The 15,098-nt window shown below is 43.7% G+C and overlaps 1 protein-coding gene across 3 annotated transcripts in view; it reads left to right on the forward strand.

The window, feature by feature from the left end:
• The window catches only part of PPP2R2B (protein phosphatase 2 regulatory subunit Bbeta), a 678,268-nt gene that overhangs the window by 376,572 nt on the left and 286,598 nt on the right, over window positions 1-15,098 (forward strand). The window contains exon 1 of one of the 3 annotated variants that reach the window (XM_032628593.1): window positions 7,436-7,947. The exons of the other annotated variants lie outside the window; for them this stretch is intronic. Coding sequence (XP_032484484.1) covers window positions 7,878-7,947 — 70 coding nt within the window. The 5' untranslated portion in view covers window positions 7,436-7,877. Of the gene's footprint in view, window positions 1-7,435; window positions 7,948-15,098 lie in introns of those variants that run through there. 3 annotated transcript variants of the gene reach the window in all.

Here is a 15,098-nt window from a genome sequence, read left to right on the forward strand (position 1 = left end):
GGTAATAATGGTTTATGACAGCAGAGATTTTTTAATCTTTAATAACAGCTTTATTGAAACACTTTTTTTTCTCTTCCAGTTTTATTGACATACAGCATTGTATAAGTTTCAGGTGTCCAGCATGATTTGTTGTACATCATGAAATGATTATCACAATAAGTTTAGTGAACATCCATCCTCTCATATAGATACAAAATTTAAAACAAAAAACAGGAAAAACTTTTTCCTTGCAATGAGAACTCTTATGATTAACTCTTTTTAACAACTTTCATATATAACATACAACAGTGTTAATTATGTTTATCGTATTGTACTTTACATCTCTAGTACTTGTTTATCTTATAACTGGAAGTTTGTACCTTTTGAAACATGTTTCTAAAGTATTCAGTTCAGTGGGTTTTAGTATATTCAGAGTTGTGCAGCTATTGCCCTTAAGTAATTTTAGAATATTTTCATTATTCCAAAAGGAAATCCCAAACCCATAAGTAGTCACTCTTATTCCCCCAGCTCAGCCCCTGGCAACTAATCTACTTTGTCTCTATGGATTTGCCCATTCTGAACATTTCACATAAACGGAGTCATACAATACGTGGTCTTCTGTGGCTGGCTTCTTTTGCTTAGTATAATGTTTTCAAGGTCCATCCATGTTGTAACATGTATCAGTACTTCATTACTAATTATAGCTGCTTATAGAGATATAAGCGGTGAATAGCTTATAGCTGAAAACTATAGCTGAAAACTTATAGCTGAAAACTATTACAGTCTTTTAGATTGGATCAGAGAGTAGAAATGTGTGGTCACACGATCAGTGATGTCATTTCTGAAGACTTATCGAATTAGATGCACCACCGCCTTTATACAGATATATCACATTTCATTCATCCATTTTTCAGTTGATAAATATTTGGGTTGTTTCCACTTTGGGGATATTATGAATAATGCTGCTTAGAATATTCATCTACAAGTTTTTGTGTGAATATGCGTTTTCAGTTCTCTTGGGTATATACCTAGAAGTGGAACTGTTGGGTCATATGGCAATTCTGTTTAACATTTTGAGGAACTGCCAAACTATTTGTGGTTGCACCATTATACAATCCCACAAGCAGTGTGAGGGTTCCAATTTTGCCACCTCCTCACCAACACAATAGGAGTGATTTTCAACTGAGAGGCTATTCATTTCTAAGAAGTACAGCTCAGACTCTAGTGGTGGGTGGTTTGGAAAAAGACCTCTAAGTTTCTGCTGTGACCTTGACCCACCCAACAGACACACATACACACACACACACACACACACACACACAGAGCCAGGCTCCTAGTTGTTTGACTTTGGATATATTATTTCTCTCTACTAGCCCTAGTAAAATAGAGATGATTTACCTCATAGGGGCTGTTGTTAGAATTAAATGAGATAATGCTAGTGAAACCTTTTGCATAGTGCCTAGTACATAATAGATGCTCGATAAGCAGTAGCTATTAATATTATATCAGTGGCTCAATAATTTCCCACTATATGTACACACCATAATTTGCCTAGACAATTCTATTGTTGGACACTTGGCTTGTCACCAATTTTTAATAATTATAGACAGTGCTCTGCGAAAATATCCTTATGGCTAAATTTTTGCCCATATCCATGATTATTTTCTTAGGATAAATTCTGTAAAGTGTTATTGCTTGGTGCCTTTTAAAGAAATTTGAAGACATTCCCCAATATATATTTTTTGTTTAAATTATACTGAAATTTTACTTTAAGACATGTCATGGGGTACTAGACAATAGCCCTTGAGCTTTGCTAAACTGGTTTCATAAATCCTCACTTTGTACCTAACAAATATAATGCAAATACAAACTGTCTTGAGTAAGACTGTCTAAATTTAACTCTCTGAATTTAATTTAAATTTAAACCACTGAATGAGAAAAAGCTCTCAGATCTGGACTCTTCGACTTTTGTATTTTTTCTGTCATTGCTTCGGTATCCTAGCCTGAGAAGAGGAAGAGAAGAGCTACTGGTGAAGCTAAGCACAATGGATGTTTTCGTTTTGCACTTAGGCAAATCAAGGGCAAAAGTAAGGTGACAGTCGAGCTTAAGCGGTAGAAAAGAACTATTCGTTGAGAGTTAGAATGCACCTAACTTTCCTTACGTCATCAGATCTAGGAGCCTTGCAGGGGCCATCACTCACAGATCCACTGTGGCAACCTCATAACCAGCCTGAAGGGGGTCAGACAAAGGTATCAGGTTTCCTCTGAAGGCTGTGGGAATGTTTATGGTAAAGGTAGGATTTTTTAGAGTTATTTAAATTATGGCCAAAGTTTGATCAGATGCTGGAATGTTCTGGAATTTGACACAGCTTGGGAGACTTAGTATCGAGGAATTGAAAGGAACTTTGCACAGGTAACACATAAAAGTAGAAAGTTATATCAGCAATTAATGTATTTCTACTGTTGTAGTGGTAAATGTTTAACAATCAGCTCTCCCACCCCCCAGCCTAACCCCCACCCCCGCAAAAAAGCCAAAGCCCTGATTTATATAGGTTTTTTTACTTCTATGATTATAAATAACCCACCACGGCAGATTTCAGATTTTAAGCTACCAACATGATGTCGCTCAAAGCAGAGCTGGAAAAATGATGTGTGTAATCGACAGAATCAGCTCTCAACAGCCAGCACATACCAGCTCCAGCATACCACTGTTTCTTTTCATAAATTGCTGGACCTGGATAATTGAGGGAATGTTGTACTCAGTGAAATCCACTACGTATCCAGAATCTAGAATTAATACAACATTTTGAAGGCAAGATGTTTTGTTTTCTTCTCCTAGGTTAAATGCCATGTTAAAGGCTCACTCATGTGGTATTTATTACACGTTGTAACACGCACAATAAAGAATTGCAAACCCTGCTAGAAACTCAAGAGGTCATCCTCTGGGCAGTCAACGCAAACCACCTCAGAGAGACAGTTGTGCATTTGGGGCTGAATGATCCTAGAGAGGGATTCCATAGAATTCCATGATAGACAGACGTGATTAGGTCTGCGCTTACATAATGTGAAAAATCAAGAAGGGATAATCCTAATTCCTTCCACTTGCACAGGACTTCGTGGCTTATAAAGGGCTTTCTGCAGGATGGTAAAATCTCTTATATCCAGTGTCTAGTGCTCGTTAAGACAGATCGCTGGGTGGTAAACTCAGGTTTCTAGGCCACTTGTGTTCACATGACTGACTTGTAGTGCATCTCTCCAATTCTCTGCCAGTGGAGACCTCATGAGCCACTACCAGGAGGCCAAAGCGACATTTTTGTCAGGTCTGGCTATGGGCCAAGCCTGTATTAAGCACTTTCTTTACAATGTCTCTGAAGCCACTCAACAGCCCTATGAAGTAGTTCCTATTATTTTCTTCCAATGTTGCAAATACAGAGGCTAGAGATGTTAAATTACTTGCCAAAGGTCATGCAATTCATAAATGCCTGAGCTGGGACAAAAAATCAGTACTGTCTGACACCTAAAGCCTATATTAAGAATCTCTAGACTGGCTTAGGTCAAAGGTTTTAATAAAATTGTAGATATTCAATGTGCTAATTGGACAGCATGACCTGCAAGTAGTTTCCAGTGTAGGCAGGGCTAACTTAACTGGGCTAGGGGTATGTGAGAGCATTGGGGAAACATAATAAAGGTGATGAAAAAACGAATGTGTTCCCGTGCTGTCATGCTAGATTGTGTAACTTAAGAAGGCTGTGTATTTGTAATTGCCCTTTTCTGTGTAAAGCACAAGCCTGAATTAGGCCAGCCTTTCAGAGCATCCCCTGCTGCCCCTTTTGTAGCCTGTGGCCCCCTTTCTATAAATTGTAAATTAGATACTAAGTTCCATGATGGCAGAGACGACTGTACATCTTCAGCACTGATGTTGCTGAATCTTTAGTCCTATTCCAGTGGCTGACATGGTAGGTACTTAAATATTTGTTCCATAGTACTGGTGGTGATGATAGCAAATCCTCAACAAGTGATTGCAGTATATTCTTTCCAAGTATTATCTCATTTAATCCTCATAATAACTCCATTAACTTTTTTTTCTCCCTAATTTATAGATTAAAAAAAAAAACATGGCTTAAGACATCTCATAACTTGCTTAAGGACATAATAACAAGTGGCAGAAAATCAGCTTTGCTTGATATCAGAGTCTTGACGCTTAACATTATGCTCTGGTCTGTTGATTTATAATGTATTCGTTGTATCCCTAAGAAAGCTCATATTACTAAAATCAGATGATAGAATTTCAGTTCTGTGAAGAAAGGGATTCTGTTTTGTTTTAACTGTATCCCAGCACCTACAATAACTCTTGTCATGTATTAAGTGCTCAGTAAGTACTTTTGGTGCATATGTATGCAGGAATGGGTAGGACAGTTATTTCAATAGGAATAGGAGTTACAAGCTGTAAATTTACTGGCTTACAACACACTTTGTTGTTGGGTTTTGGGGGGCAAGAATTTAAATAAAGGTAGAGCTTTAAAACCTAAATATCACTGAACAAATTCAGTAATTTACTCATTCATCTACGAAATATTTATCTCCATTCAGTAAATATAACTGAGCATCTACTAAGTGCCAGACTCTTAATAGCAGAGATATAGTGGAATGGTTGACAATTATAAGTAAACAAATATTACAGAAGACAAATGTTCCATGAAGAAGGAAAAAAAAAGATGTTAAGACAAAATACCAGGAGCAGGGACTATGGGGAGGCCAGGGAATGCCTCAGTGAAGTAGGGACAGTTCAGCTGTGATGCTGAAGAATGCCAGGAACACGAGGAAGGGGCACGGGGAATGAATGGCATGTGCAAATGCCAAAAGCTTTTGGAAAGAACTTGACACATTGGAGGAACAGAAAGAAGGTCAGAGAGTCTTCTTAGAAATGGTCTGTGTAGTCCTCTTACAACTACAGGATTGCACAGGGCTTCCTTCACTCCCTGACCTCCTTTACTGCACATCGTTGTGTTAAGGAACAAAGCCAACAGCTGTATTTTTCTTGGTTTTGGTTGGAGGGGATGGTTCCCTCCTGCCCATAGCAGAAAAGAGTGGTTCACAAAATAGAAACCTTGGAATCTACTTAATCTACTTAATGGAGAGCCATCTAATTTGCCTTCTCACAACTTGTGTCTTAGGAAAAGATTGCCTATACTGTTGAATAAAACACATGCAGGAAGAATTTTGTAGGAAACAGGAAAGGGAAAATTTAGTAAACCCAGAGGCTTGATCTCTGGAGGGGACATTTCTCCCATTGCTTACGGTGGAAAATTCCTCAAGCACAGCCTGGCTAACGAGACTGGGCCTTCCTGATTCATCTTGCAACTCTGTTCCAGTCTAGCCCACGTTCTAGAAAGATATGGGTGAGAATATCCCAAATAGTACTCCAAGGTCTCCAGTGGCAACGTAAGGTCATTTCAACTCGAAGCAAGATGTCTTCTCACCGCTTTAAGATGAACTTAGCTTTCCTCCCCTTTCCCTTCCCCCCCCCCCCCGCCTTATGCCTACCTGCAAGAGAAGCTGGACTATGTAACTACAGACGGAGCTGACCTCTGGAGCCTTGGTGATGGATACAGCTCATCATATGAAGAACCAGCCATGGCAACTGGAGCTGAAGTGGATTAAATCAATTTGCACCAGTCTTCATCTGTTCCCGGAATTTCATATGTGAATTTGGCACAGATAGTCAAACAAGTAGGAGAGACTTAACCAACAGATGAGAATAAAATGGAATCTACTGTAAGATGAACTTCCCCGCCCCAAATTATATCAAAGAATATTTCGCCTCTCTTCTCCCAGAGATATGCGGTTGCTTTCTGGAGATGAGGACAATGCCATTTTCCACCTGGCAGAGGCATCTGTTCTTCATGGAAATCTAACGGCAATTCCCAACCTCAGTTAAGGACTTGTTTTCCCATTTTTTTTTGACTTCAAATACTTTCTAAATTGTGTTAGCCGAAGCATTGTATGTATATAATTAACTCAAAGGTCCCTCTGGGCTCATCCAGCTAAACTGGTGAAGCTTAACTGAGCAAAACATTCGCTGATGTCTCTCCGGATGTCTCTCCCTGCAGTGACACCCACTGAAATGAATGCCTTCTGCAAGGGGAAATCGGGGACGTTTCTTTTCCAAACTGGCTTTCTAGTGATTTGGGTTGCTTCAGAGATGATTGTAGTTGTTTCATAACAATAACGATCTCATTTTCTTTCAAATATGGAACTTGGGATCTGCGATTCGGGAAAAATTGGGGTTGCGGTGGGATTCTGTTTTTTCCTCCTAGTTGAAGTAGGAAGATAGGCCTCTTTCTGGTGTTCACTGGATCTTTGAAATTCCCTCAGGGAAGCAGTGGCGCTCTGCTGGCACAGGGCTCCAAGGCGCAGGGCTCCACTGTACCTTTCATGTGGAGAGCAAATGTCAGCGGTTCCTGCAGTGCTGTGTCTTCACAAGCAAAACCCGCAGGGGGGCCTGGAGCTGTTTGTCCAAAACTAAGTGCAAAGGGCTAGGGAACGTGGACTTTTTCAGACTGACTATGTTGGCAAGATTCATAACTCAGCCCTCTTCCTCCCTCTGCCAGTGTAGACGCAGACGCCTACAGGTAGAAGAGGTTTTTGCCTCTGTTCGAAAGGGAGAAGTCAGGTGTGATCCGCAGAAAAGTTCTGGCCCCAGCTCCCCGATCTACTCCTAGCGCAGAGAGGGCTTAAGCTAGGCTATGAGCATTCTCTCCTCTCTGTGTGAGGCTTCGATCCCCAGGCCTCGCCCTTGAACTTCATCCAGAGACCACATGCATTATGGAAGCGTGAGCGAAAGGGACCGGGATGTAGACTTCCTGCCTACCCAAGGGAACCTACTTCTCTTTGCGGTCCTGGAGCACAGGTGTCCGGAGAAAGGCAGCGAGCTAGGGACTCTGGGTGCTTGAGTAAACGCCGCCCTGAGCTGCGTGGCGCTAGGGGGAGGGAGGTTGGAAGAGCGCGTCTACGCTTTTCACGTCAACCTGCAAGCTAGCTGCTCGCTGCCCAGGTGCGGGTTCGCGGCTGCGTGCGCCCCACTGCAGCAGGGAGCAGCCGCAGCCTCGGCCTCGGCCTCGGCCTCGGCCTCGGCCACCACCGCTGCTGGGGAAGAGTCCTGGGGCTGCTGACGCGGTTGGGAGGAGCCTCGCCTTTAACGCACCAGCCGCCTCCAGCCTCCTCCTGCAGCAGCAGCGGCAGCTGCGAGCGCGCGCGTGTGGGTGTGAGGGTGAGTGCGCTGGCGCCGGCTGCAGCGCCCTGCCCGGCTCCCCGCCGGCTGCCGAGCCCCCGCCAGCTCGAGCCGCCCTCCCGTGGGACCAGCACCCTCATCCGGGCCGGGCCCGCCTGAATCCTGACCCTGCCATCTCGCCACTGCAGCTCGGGTCCAGAAAGGCACCATTTTGTCGCGGCTGCCCGCTCTCCCAGGGGGAGGAGGGATCTTTTTTGCATTTCGGAGCGGCTGCCAACGAAGGGAACCTGTTGGGCATCTCCCCAGCCCCGCTTGTGAGCGCCTCCGGGGCGGCGGGCGGGACCAGACCCCTCGGGGCACGGCGCATCTTGGCACCCGGAGGCAGCGGAGGCAGGCGCAGCATCCTCGCCGGGAATTGGAGCTGGAGTGAGCGCACCGCGGGAGGAGCCGCCGCAGCCTCGGAGATCCCGGGCGGAGGAGGTGACAGCTCCATTGCCGGGTTTTTATTTTTTTTCTCTCTCCGCCTCCCCGTCTCCTCCTCAGGCTCGGACCATGGTGCAGTCCCACTGGCTCCCCTGCCCCCCTCTCCTGTGAGACTGGCTGCGGGGAGGGATCATGGATACTTGTCTGCCGGCTTCTGGTTCCCACGCAAGTAAGCCTGCTGTCAATGGAGGAGGACATTGATACCCGCAAAATCAACAACAGTTTCCTGCGCGACCACAGCTATGCGACCGAAGGTAACGCCAGCCCCGCCGCATTCCGCCGCTGGGGAAGGGCGCAAGTTGCGGATCGCTGAGCTCCGCGGGCAGCCGGGCGAGTAGCGGCGGAGACTCCTGCGGGCCCTGGGGCTGGGGCGGGGGCTCGGCTCGCAGGGGCAGCTGCCGGTGCGCCCCACATCCATCCGGGCTCCGCGAGGCGAGACGGGCGTTCAGCAGCAGGTGGACCCGGCGCCCACGGGAGTTAAAATGGCCCTCGGGGATGAGGTTTTTCAGGGTGGGGCTCCCGGCTGGAAAAATGACCCCCCAAAGACAGATGACCCCTTCCCCCAATATGTATGCAGGGGTCGGGGTGAGGGGAGAGATAAGAAGGAAGGGGGCCCGAGAGGACCGTGGGTCCACCCCTCTCTGAGCGGAATGATGTGTCTCTCAGTGGCTGCAAGGGTGGGCATGGTTTCATTTCCTGCCCGTTCATCTCTCCGGCCGGGTTACCTGCTTAGACAATCAAAAGCCCAAAAGGCCCGTTGAAAAAGGGCGAGCGCCTCTCCCCTTGGAAGTGCATTAGCAAGATATAAAAAGGTGGCTGGGGAAACAGTGCTGGGGCGGCGAGCGAATGAGTGTGACACGTGGGGCGAGCAATGCGATCAGTGGGGCCTTTAAAAATCACCATTATGAATTCTGCAGCAGTAGTTTCTGCTGAATCAACAGCCAGCAGAAAGCAAGAGGGTTCAGTAAGCTGAGCTTTGCCAAGAGGTGAAATTGTCGTGTTTCTCTCTCTCTCTCTCTCCCCCCACCGCCCCCCAGATTGTTCTGACATTAGCCTGAGTGAGGTGCAGGCAGGAAAGGAAAGTCAGCAGGTGGAATCTCATTTGCCTTTTGTGTGGGAATAGAGAGAGGAGGCTTTTTTTTGTTTGTTTCTAAATACCAAAACTTTTGCATTTTTGCTTTCATTTTGTACCTGTCAGCCTTTATCCTTAACCACTCCTATAAAGTGTTGCATTGTCACATTGTGATAGCCACATGAGAAAATATGTGTGGAAGTGCTTTAGGAAAATGTAGCAAGGGGTGTTAATTTAAGATTCTTCTTCTTATCCTTGGGTGCTAAATTTTCTGTAATATTTAATCAAATCAAGACCATTAGAGGCATGTGATGGGCGTGGTGGTAGTAAGAGTTCAAGTTCTGAAAGATAAAAAGACACACAATTTGGGGGTAAAGGTGGCATCTTCTCTAAACATCCCTGGAAGTTTTAGATAGAAAGAATGCCCAGCGCTATTGAAAATACATGCTTCGTTCATCATCATTATTAGAGAGCATCACACCTAATGCGTCCATGGCGCTAGACAGATCAAGCCGAGCTTTATGAGCTCTGGCCTTCAGGAGCTTAGAAGTGGCTTTTAAGATGTTCAGCAGCCTGCCCCTGCCCCTGCCCCATACCAAGCACGATACTTGCTGATTCTTTTTACTTGCCTGGTGACAACGTGGTGGTAAGATGTTCTTCCCCATTCTTAGTGCTTTGTCACTGACTCATCAGGTAGAACATGATCAGCTCTGGGTCAGAGCATATCATCCAAAAGAGAAGTTGGCTTTCAGGTCTATTGTCCTTGGGGGCGCACTTTTTTTTTTTTTTTTTTTTTTTTTTTCTGTTTGAGACAACAAAGATAGAGGGCTGCCTTCATGTTTTCTTCTGTATTGCATTATGCCTCCAAGTGCAGGCAAAGGAAACTTACTGAGCTGGGAAGATGGGGAAATTGAGGCCATGTGCGTAGCACCGTCATCTGTAGAATGAAGAAATGAGTTAAACACGGCATTCCTTATACGCTTTCAGGGCCCTAGATACTACCTAATCTTTGTTCCTATTTGATGACATTTTTGTAACCTCTGGTTCTGAATAAAATATCTGGGTTCATATAGTCTGAAATGAGGCATGAGTTTATAGCAAAGAACTTTCTAAAATTTTTCCAAATCAGCCTCTTGGATTCCTCCCCCCACCCCCCAACTGCCACCACATTGAAAATTTAAACAAACCTTTATTTCACAGTATGCTTCCAGGTTTCTTTACCTGATCTTAGTGAAGGTCTGGGAAGAAAAAAAAAAAAAATGGAACTTAGACAATGTAGATTGCGTTTTTACATGCAATCCCTAATTGCATTTTAGGAAACGTTGACCTGGCCAGAGGGGGAAGTGTCCTTCCTCTGATGATGAATTACCTTCAAAGTGCTAGTACACCTTGAAGGAACCCCACTAGATCACAATATTCTTTGTTAAAATCCTCTTCATTGGGGGCTTGCCACAAAGTTCTCTTCCCTTTATTAACTTAAACCCACCTCCTGGAGAATTAATTTCTAGGTCCTTCTATAGACTTTGCTTTTCTTTTTGCCTCCTTTGATATTTCTGCATTTTCCTCCCTTGCCCAGATATGGCAGATTTTTTTTGCCAAATCTCCTTCGCATGTATCTCTGAATTTTTCTTCCCTTTGCTCGGATCATTCCACACTGCAGTATTCTATTTAAAGCTGAAAGGTTTTTGCTGTGTAGTTAGTGTGAAGGACTCTAAGCTCAATTTGCATTGTAAGTGGTATCTGCGGGCAAGTTCATCCGGGTAAGAGCAATGCAGATGCTAAAGGACACTTTTTCGCAAGCTCCTCCCTCTCTCTCTCTGATGGGAAAAGAATGCATGACGTGCATTTATTAAAAACATTTCTTATAACTTTTCTTTTATTCTGAGTATTAAGTTACCACCCTCCCCTACGTTTTCCTATCTTTTCCTCCCTTTCTTAAAGTTACTCTCTTTGAGTATCCTCTCTTTTCCAAGCCCTGTACTGAGGTTTCTGTAAGCAGCATTTTAATATGTCCATCCCCTGCTAAGTGGATCTTGTTATTTCCATTTGCAAATAAGGAAACTGAGCAACTGAGGCCCAGGGATGATACTAATTTGTCAAGGTCACACAGTCAGGGGAAAAGCTTGTCTTCAAACTCAAGACTGGCTGACATGCTCTTCTACTAGGAAATTCTGCACTGCTTCATTTTTCTTTAACTATTAGTTCCTGTTATGGGGAAGATCACAATGGTTTATCTTTGTGTGTAAACGGTGTTCCCATCTGAGGAAAAATTCTTTGCAGGGGTCAAAGTGTGTGTTTGGGTTTAATACCTGAGGAAAAGCATCGGTAGGGTTGGCTTTCTATATTTTTAGACTTGTTAGAACCAACTAAAACCCCCTCTCCATTAGAGCAGTCTGAGAGTTTTCTAGATTAATCTTTCTACCCTCATATGGGGCACAGTCAGAATAAATATTCTACGTAGGTGGACTTTTACAGGAATGGCAATCTGGTTAGAAGAGGAAGTCGGAGAACTTATTGTTTAAAAATAACTATTCTGTTCTCAGTTTCCTTAGCTTTAAAATGGGAATAACATTAGAACCTATGCCACAGGAAAAAAGAATATCTAATGCAGGAAAAGCATTCAACACAGTGCCTAATACAAAGCCAATCCTCGATAAATGCCCTCAATACATTGTAGCCGTTGTTAGTATTACTTAAACAGCATTTGCATTGCAAGCACCCTGGTTTTCCTTGGATTGTTGTTGATTTGGGATGATCTTGAGGGAAGGGCTAGTGGAAATGGGAGAGGAGTCCCTGAGACCCGCCACAGTCTCTTTCTTGACTCAGCCACTAGCCACGGATCTTGCCACTTGGCAACCTGCCTTAATGTACTTGCTGGTTATATTCTGGCAGTGAGTAAGTTCCATCTTCTCTTAGAGGCCTTAAAAAACCCATACTGCTTGTACATATTAAAAGAAGAACAAATTCACTTAGTCCATGTATTGTTATTATATTAATATGATATTATTATTATGTAACTATTGATTCCTTCTGCCTTTAATTCCTTCAACAACTATTAACTAACTTTCTGTGGGGGTGATCCTGCATGCTCCGGTACAGACATTGTGTCTGTTCTCATGGAGCTTTTGGGCTGGTGGAGAAAGTAGACATTAAACAAATGATTTTGCAAAAAAAATACATAGCTACCAACTGTGACAAGCGATATTCAGGAAAAGCACAAGACGCCTTGAGATTATGTGTAAGGCAGAAAGGCGAATCTAATTTAGACTGGGGGTTCAGTGACTGCCTCTCAGACAGAGTTGAAACTGAAAACCAAAGGATGAGTCAGGAATTAACAAGAACTGAAGACATTTCAGGTAGAAGGGGCAATAGGTCCAAAGCACAGAGATATAAAATAGTCTGACAGGTTCAAAGAATGAGAAGATGCCTAGGGTTGAGTGTAGGGAACGACAAGAAGAGTGACAAAAATGAGACTGGAGCCTACAGTTTACTTTGGAATGGACCAAAACCAAGAAAAATTAATCCTAGGAGAGAAGGATGGATAAATGGATAGATAGATGATAAAGCAAGTATAAAATGTTAATGGTAGGTCAATGTCTATTCACTGTAATTTTTTTTCAACTTGAGTATTTGTTTTGAAAATGTTTGTAATAAAAATATTACAAAAAAGAAACTGGAGAGGTATTTAGGGAGCGGATCATGTTGAACGTTGCTGGCCTTAAGGAGTTTGGACCTTATCCAAAGATGGATCGAAAGCCATTAAAGGATTTTGATCGGGGAGAAATATGATCAGGTTTGTTTTTTCAAAACTCAGGCTGGTTGCTATGTAGGGTGGGGTCAGAGGGCTGGGTAGGAAGTGAGTAGGGGTGAAAGTAGGGGGATAGTTAGGCCACAGCTGTCCCCTAGGAGGGTGGCAGCAATAGAGGTGGAGAGAATTTGATGGATTCGAGATACGTTGTAGGAGAAGAATGGATAGGGCTGAGTTGGTGTGATAAACTGGGTGGAGATGGAGAATTAGATGGGGATGGTGTCAAGGATGACCTCCCAGGATTTTGCCATGAGAATGGATGCATAGTGGGGCTTTCCACTGAAACTGGAGTCATCTAGCCTCACGGTGAGACTCTCAAGTAAGCAGTTGATATCTGGGACTGAAGCTCGGAAGAAAGATCTGGACTAGATTATAGTTTGGGTTGTCACGGGTATATTAAAGGTACTTAAAAGCATGTGAATAGATGAGATGCCTAGGAGAAGAGCACTGCAGGGCAGAATTTGAGCCAGTGAGTGAAAAATTACAAGGAAACTGATCTTGGCTCCGTATAGAGAAATTGTACCAGGACAGGATACCTTGGTGTAAGCATAATGAACCGCACACTTAAATTAGACCATAATGCTATATGGCCATTTTTGAGCAATGTGATAGAATAAGAAGAGGCCAGTCTTGGGTGTGTTGAGTTCATAGGGTCTCCAAACTTGAGATCTGTGTGATCTGTGAAACGTTACAGCTTCTTAGGGGCATGAGAATAAAAGAAAGTGAAATTCCCTGCTTCCTCCCCTCCCCCCATCCATCCCACACATGCTTGAGAAAGAGGGAAGCTACGATGAGTAAAAGTAGGAAGGTACAATAAAATGACTTTTGATATGAAGGTGCTGGAAAGGCATCAGAAAAATAAAAGGAGGTAGTGTCATGATGGAGAGCTGCCCTGTAGTTCCTTAAGTTGCTTTGGTATTTTTATGAAAATGCCAGATCAGAATAGTATTTCCAATGCATATGGATGACTGTTTGAGTTTTCTGCTAGTCTCAGAAAAATCTGAAATGGAAGGTGGGAAGAAGCAGCCTTATACTATTATAAATGACCTTTCCAGGGATAGGAAATGTTCCACTACTAAGCATAATAACCAGAGTGCATTGAAAATCACTAGCAAGTATTCATTATTAGCATCCAGGTCCCCAGGGGCCATCCCAAGCCCTTTATGAGGGCTGGTCAGAAACGTACCAATGAACCTGGGGTGAATAACATTAGGCCAGTCCTGTCAAAATATTGGTATGCTCAATGAAAAGAGCACAGCTGCAGACTGACATTCCTAGATTCTAGCATTTGCATTTACGAAGAAACTAAGGGCCCAATTTAGACGCTTAGATGAGGGAGGAGAACTAAGGTTTCTTGAGTACTGTCTGTATCCCAGGCATTTTCCTAGGTGTTTCTCATGTGTTGACTCATTTAATCTCCTTCAACAGCTCTGAGGGAACGGTTGCGTTAGATGCATTTTTCAGAATAAGAAATTGCAAGGTTTGGAGAAGCAGAGAAACTTGTATAAGGTCACATACTTGTAAGTGGCAGACCCAGACTGGAACCAATGACTGCCTGGATTCTAGGCAAGTGTTCTTTGCCCACCCCTGCTGCTTCTTGTCTGGATTTTAGAGGGAAAAAAATTCAGGTTGTGTTCAATGCTCCGCATACATCCCCATGGTGCCCGTTCAGTGCTACTCAGTTCACCCGGTTCATCTCATCCCAGTAAGATAGTGCACAAGTCTAGGCTTTCCTCTTTTTCCCACAGGGAGGGAGCTGAATTCCCCCAGTTGGGGCCGGAATCCTCAGCTGACTTAATCCTGTAGATTTATTCTACTCTATCTATAATAAGAAAAGAAGGAAAATATTTACGGAATTGAACAGTCAAGATATAAAAATTAGCTGGGTTTTTATAGCCTTCTCCATGTCCCTCACCCCCAGCCTGGGACACTCACAATGAAGTTCCCACTGGGCCATCCAGGCATCCATTCTCCAGAGTTGATGGCAACTCATATAGTTGTCTGGAGCAGAGCAAAAGGAATGGGCCAGAGGCAGCTGGATGACGGCTGATGTCCTTTCGCCTCAGGGGTGGTGTCTGAGAAATCATTTTGGCCAGAGCAACTCTCCAGTAGTGCTCTACCCATCTCCCATTAAAATGATATTTGCTTTCATCTCCAAACTTCATTCTTACCACCAAATTTCCTTCTGTTGCCTTTCCAATAGAACGCTAGAGTGAGGCTGAAAATCAGCTCTGACCTGACAAACCAGTTCTGACATAATTATCCCATTGGAAGCACAGATTCTTTTTACAAGACCATTAGGAGTTTTGTCGTAAATCCAGGAATCCTTGGTATCTTATGCTCCAAGTTCACTATGGGAATAGTGGGAAGTGGTCATAATAGGATATGTATTTGTGAAATCCATGGACAACTAATTAGTATTAAAGGTTTTTTGGGAGAAAGGATCATTGTGGGTAATGGAAAAGGATGGCCATGTAGAGGGGTGAGTCAGACTGTCAGTTCTGTTCTTTCGAGGAAAGAGACCT

Source organism: Phocoena sinus, chromosome 3 (genome assembly GCF_008692025.1).
Source record: "Phocoena sinus isolate mPhoSin1 chromosome 3, mPhoSin1.pri, whole genome shotgun sequence".
NCBI lineage: Eukaryota > Metazoa > Chordata > Mammalia > Artiodactyla > Phocoenidae > Phocoena > Phocoena sinus.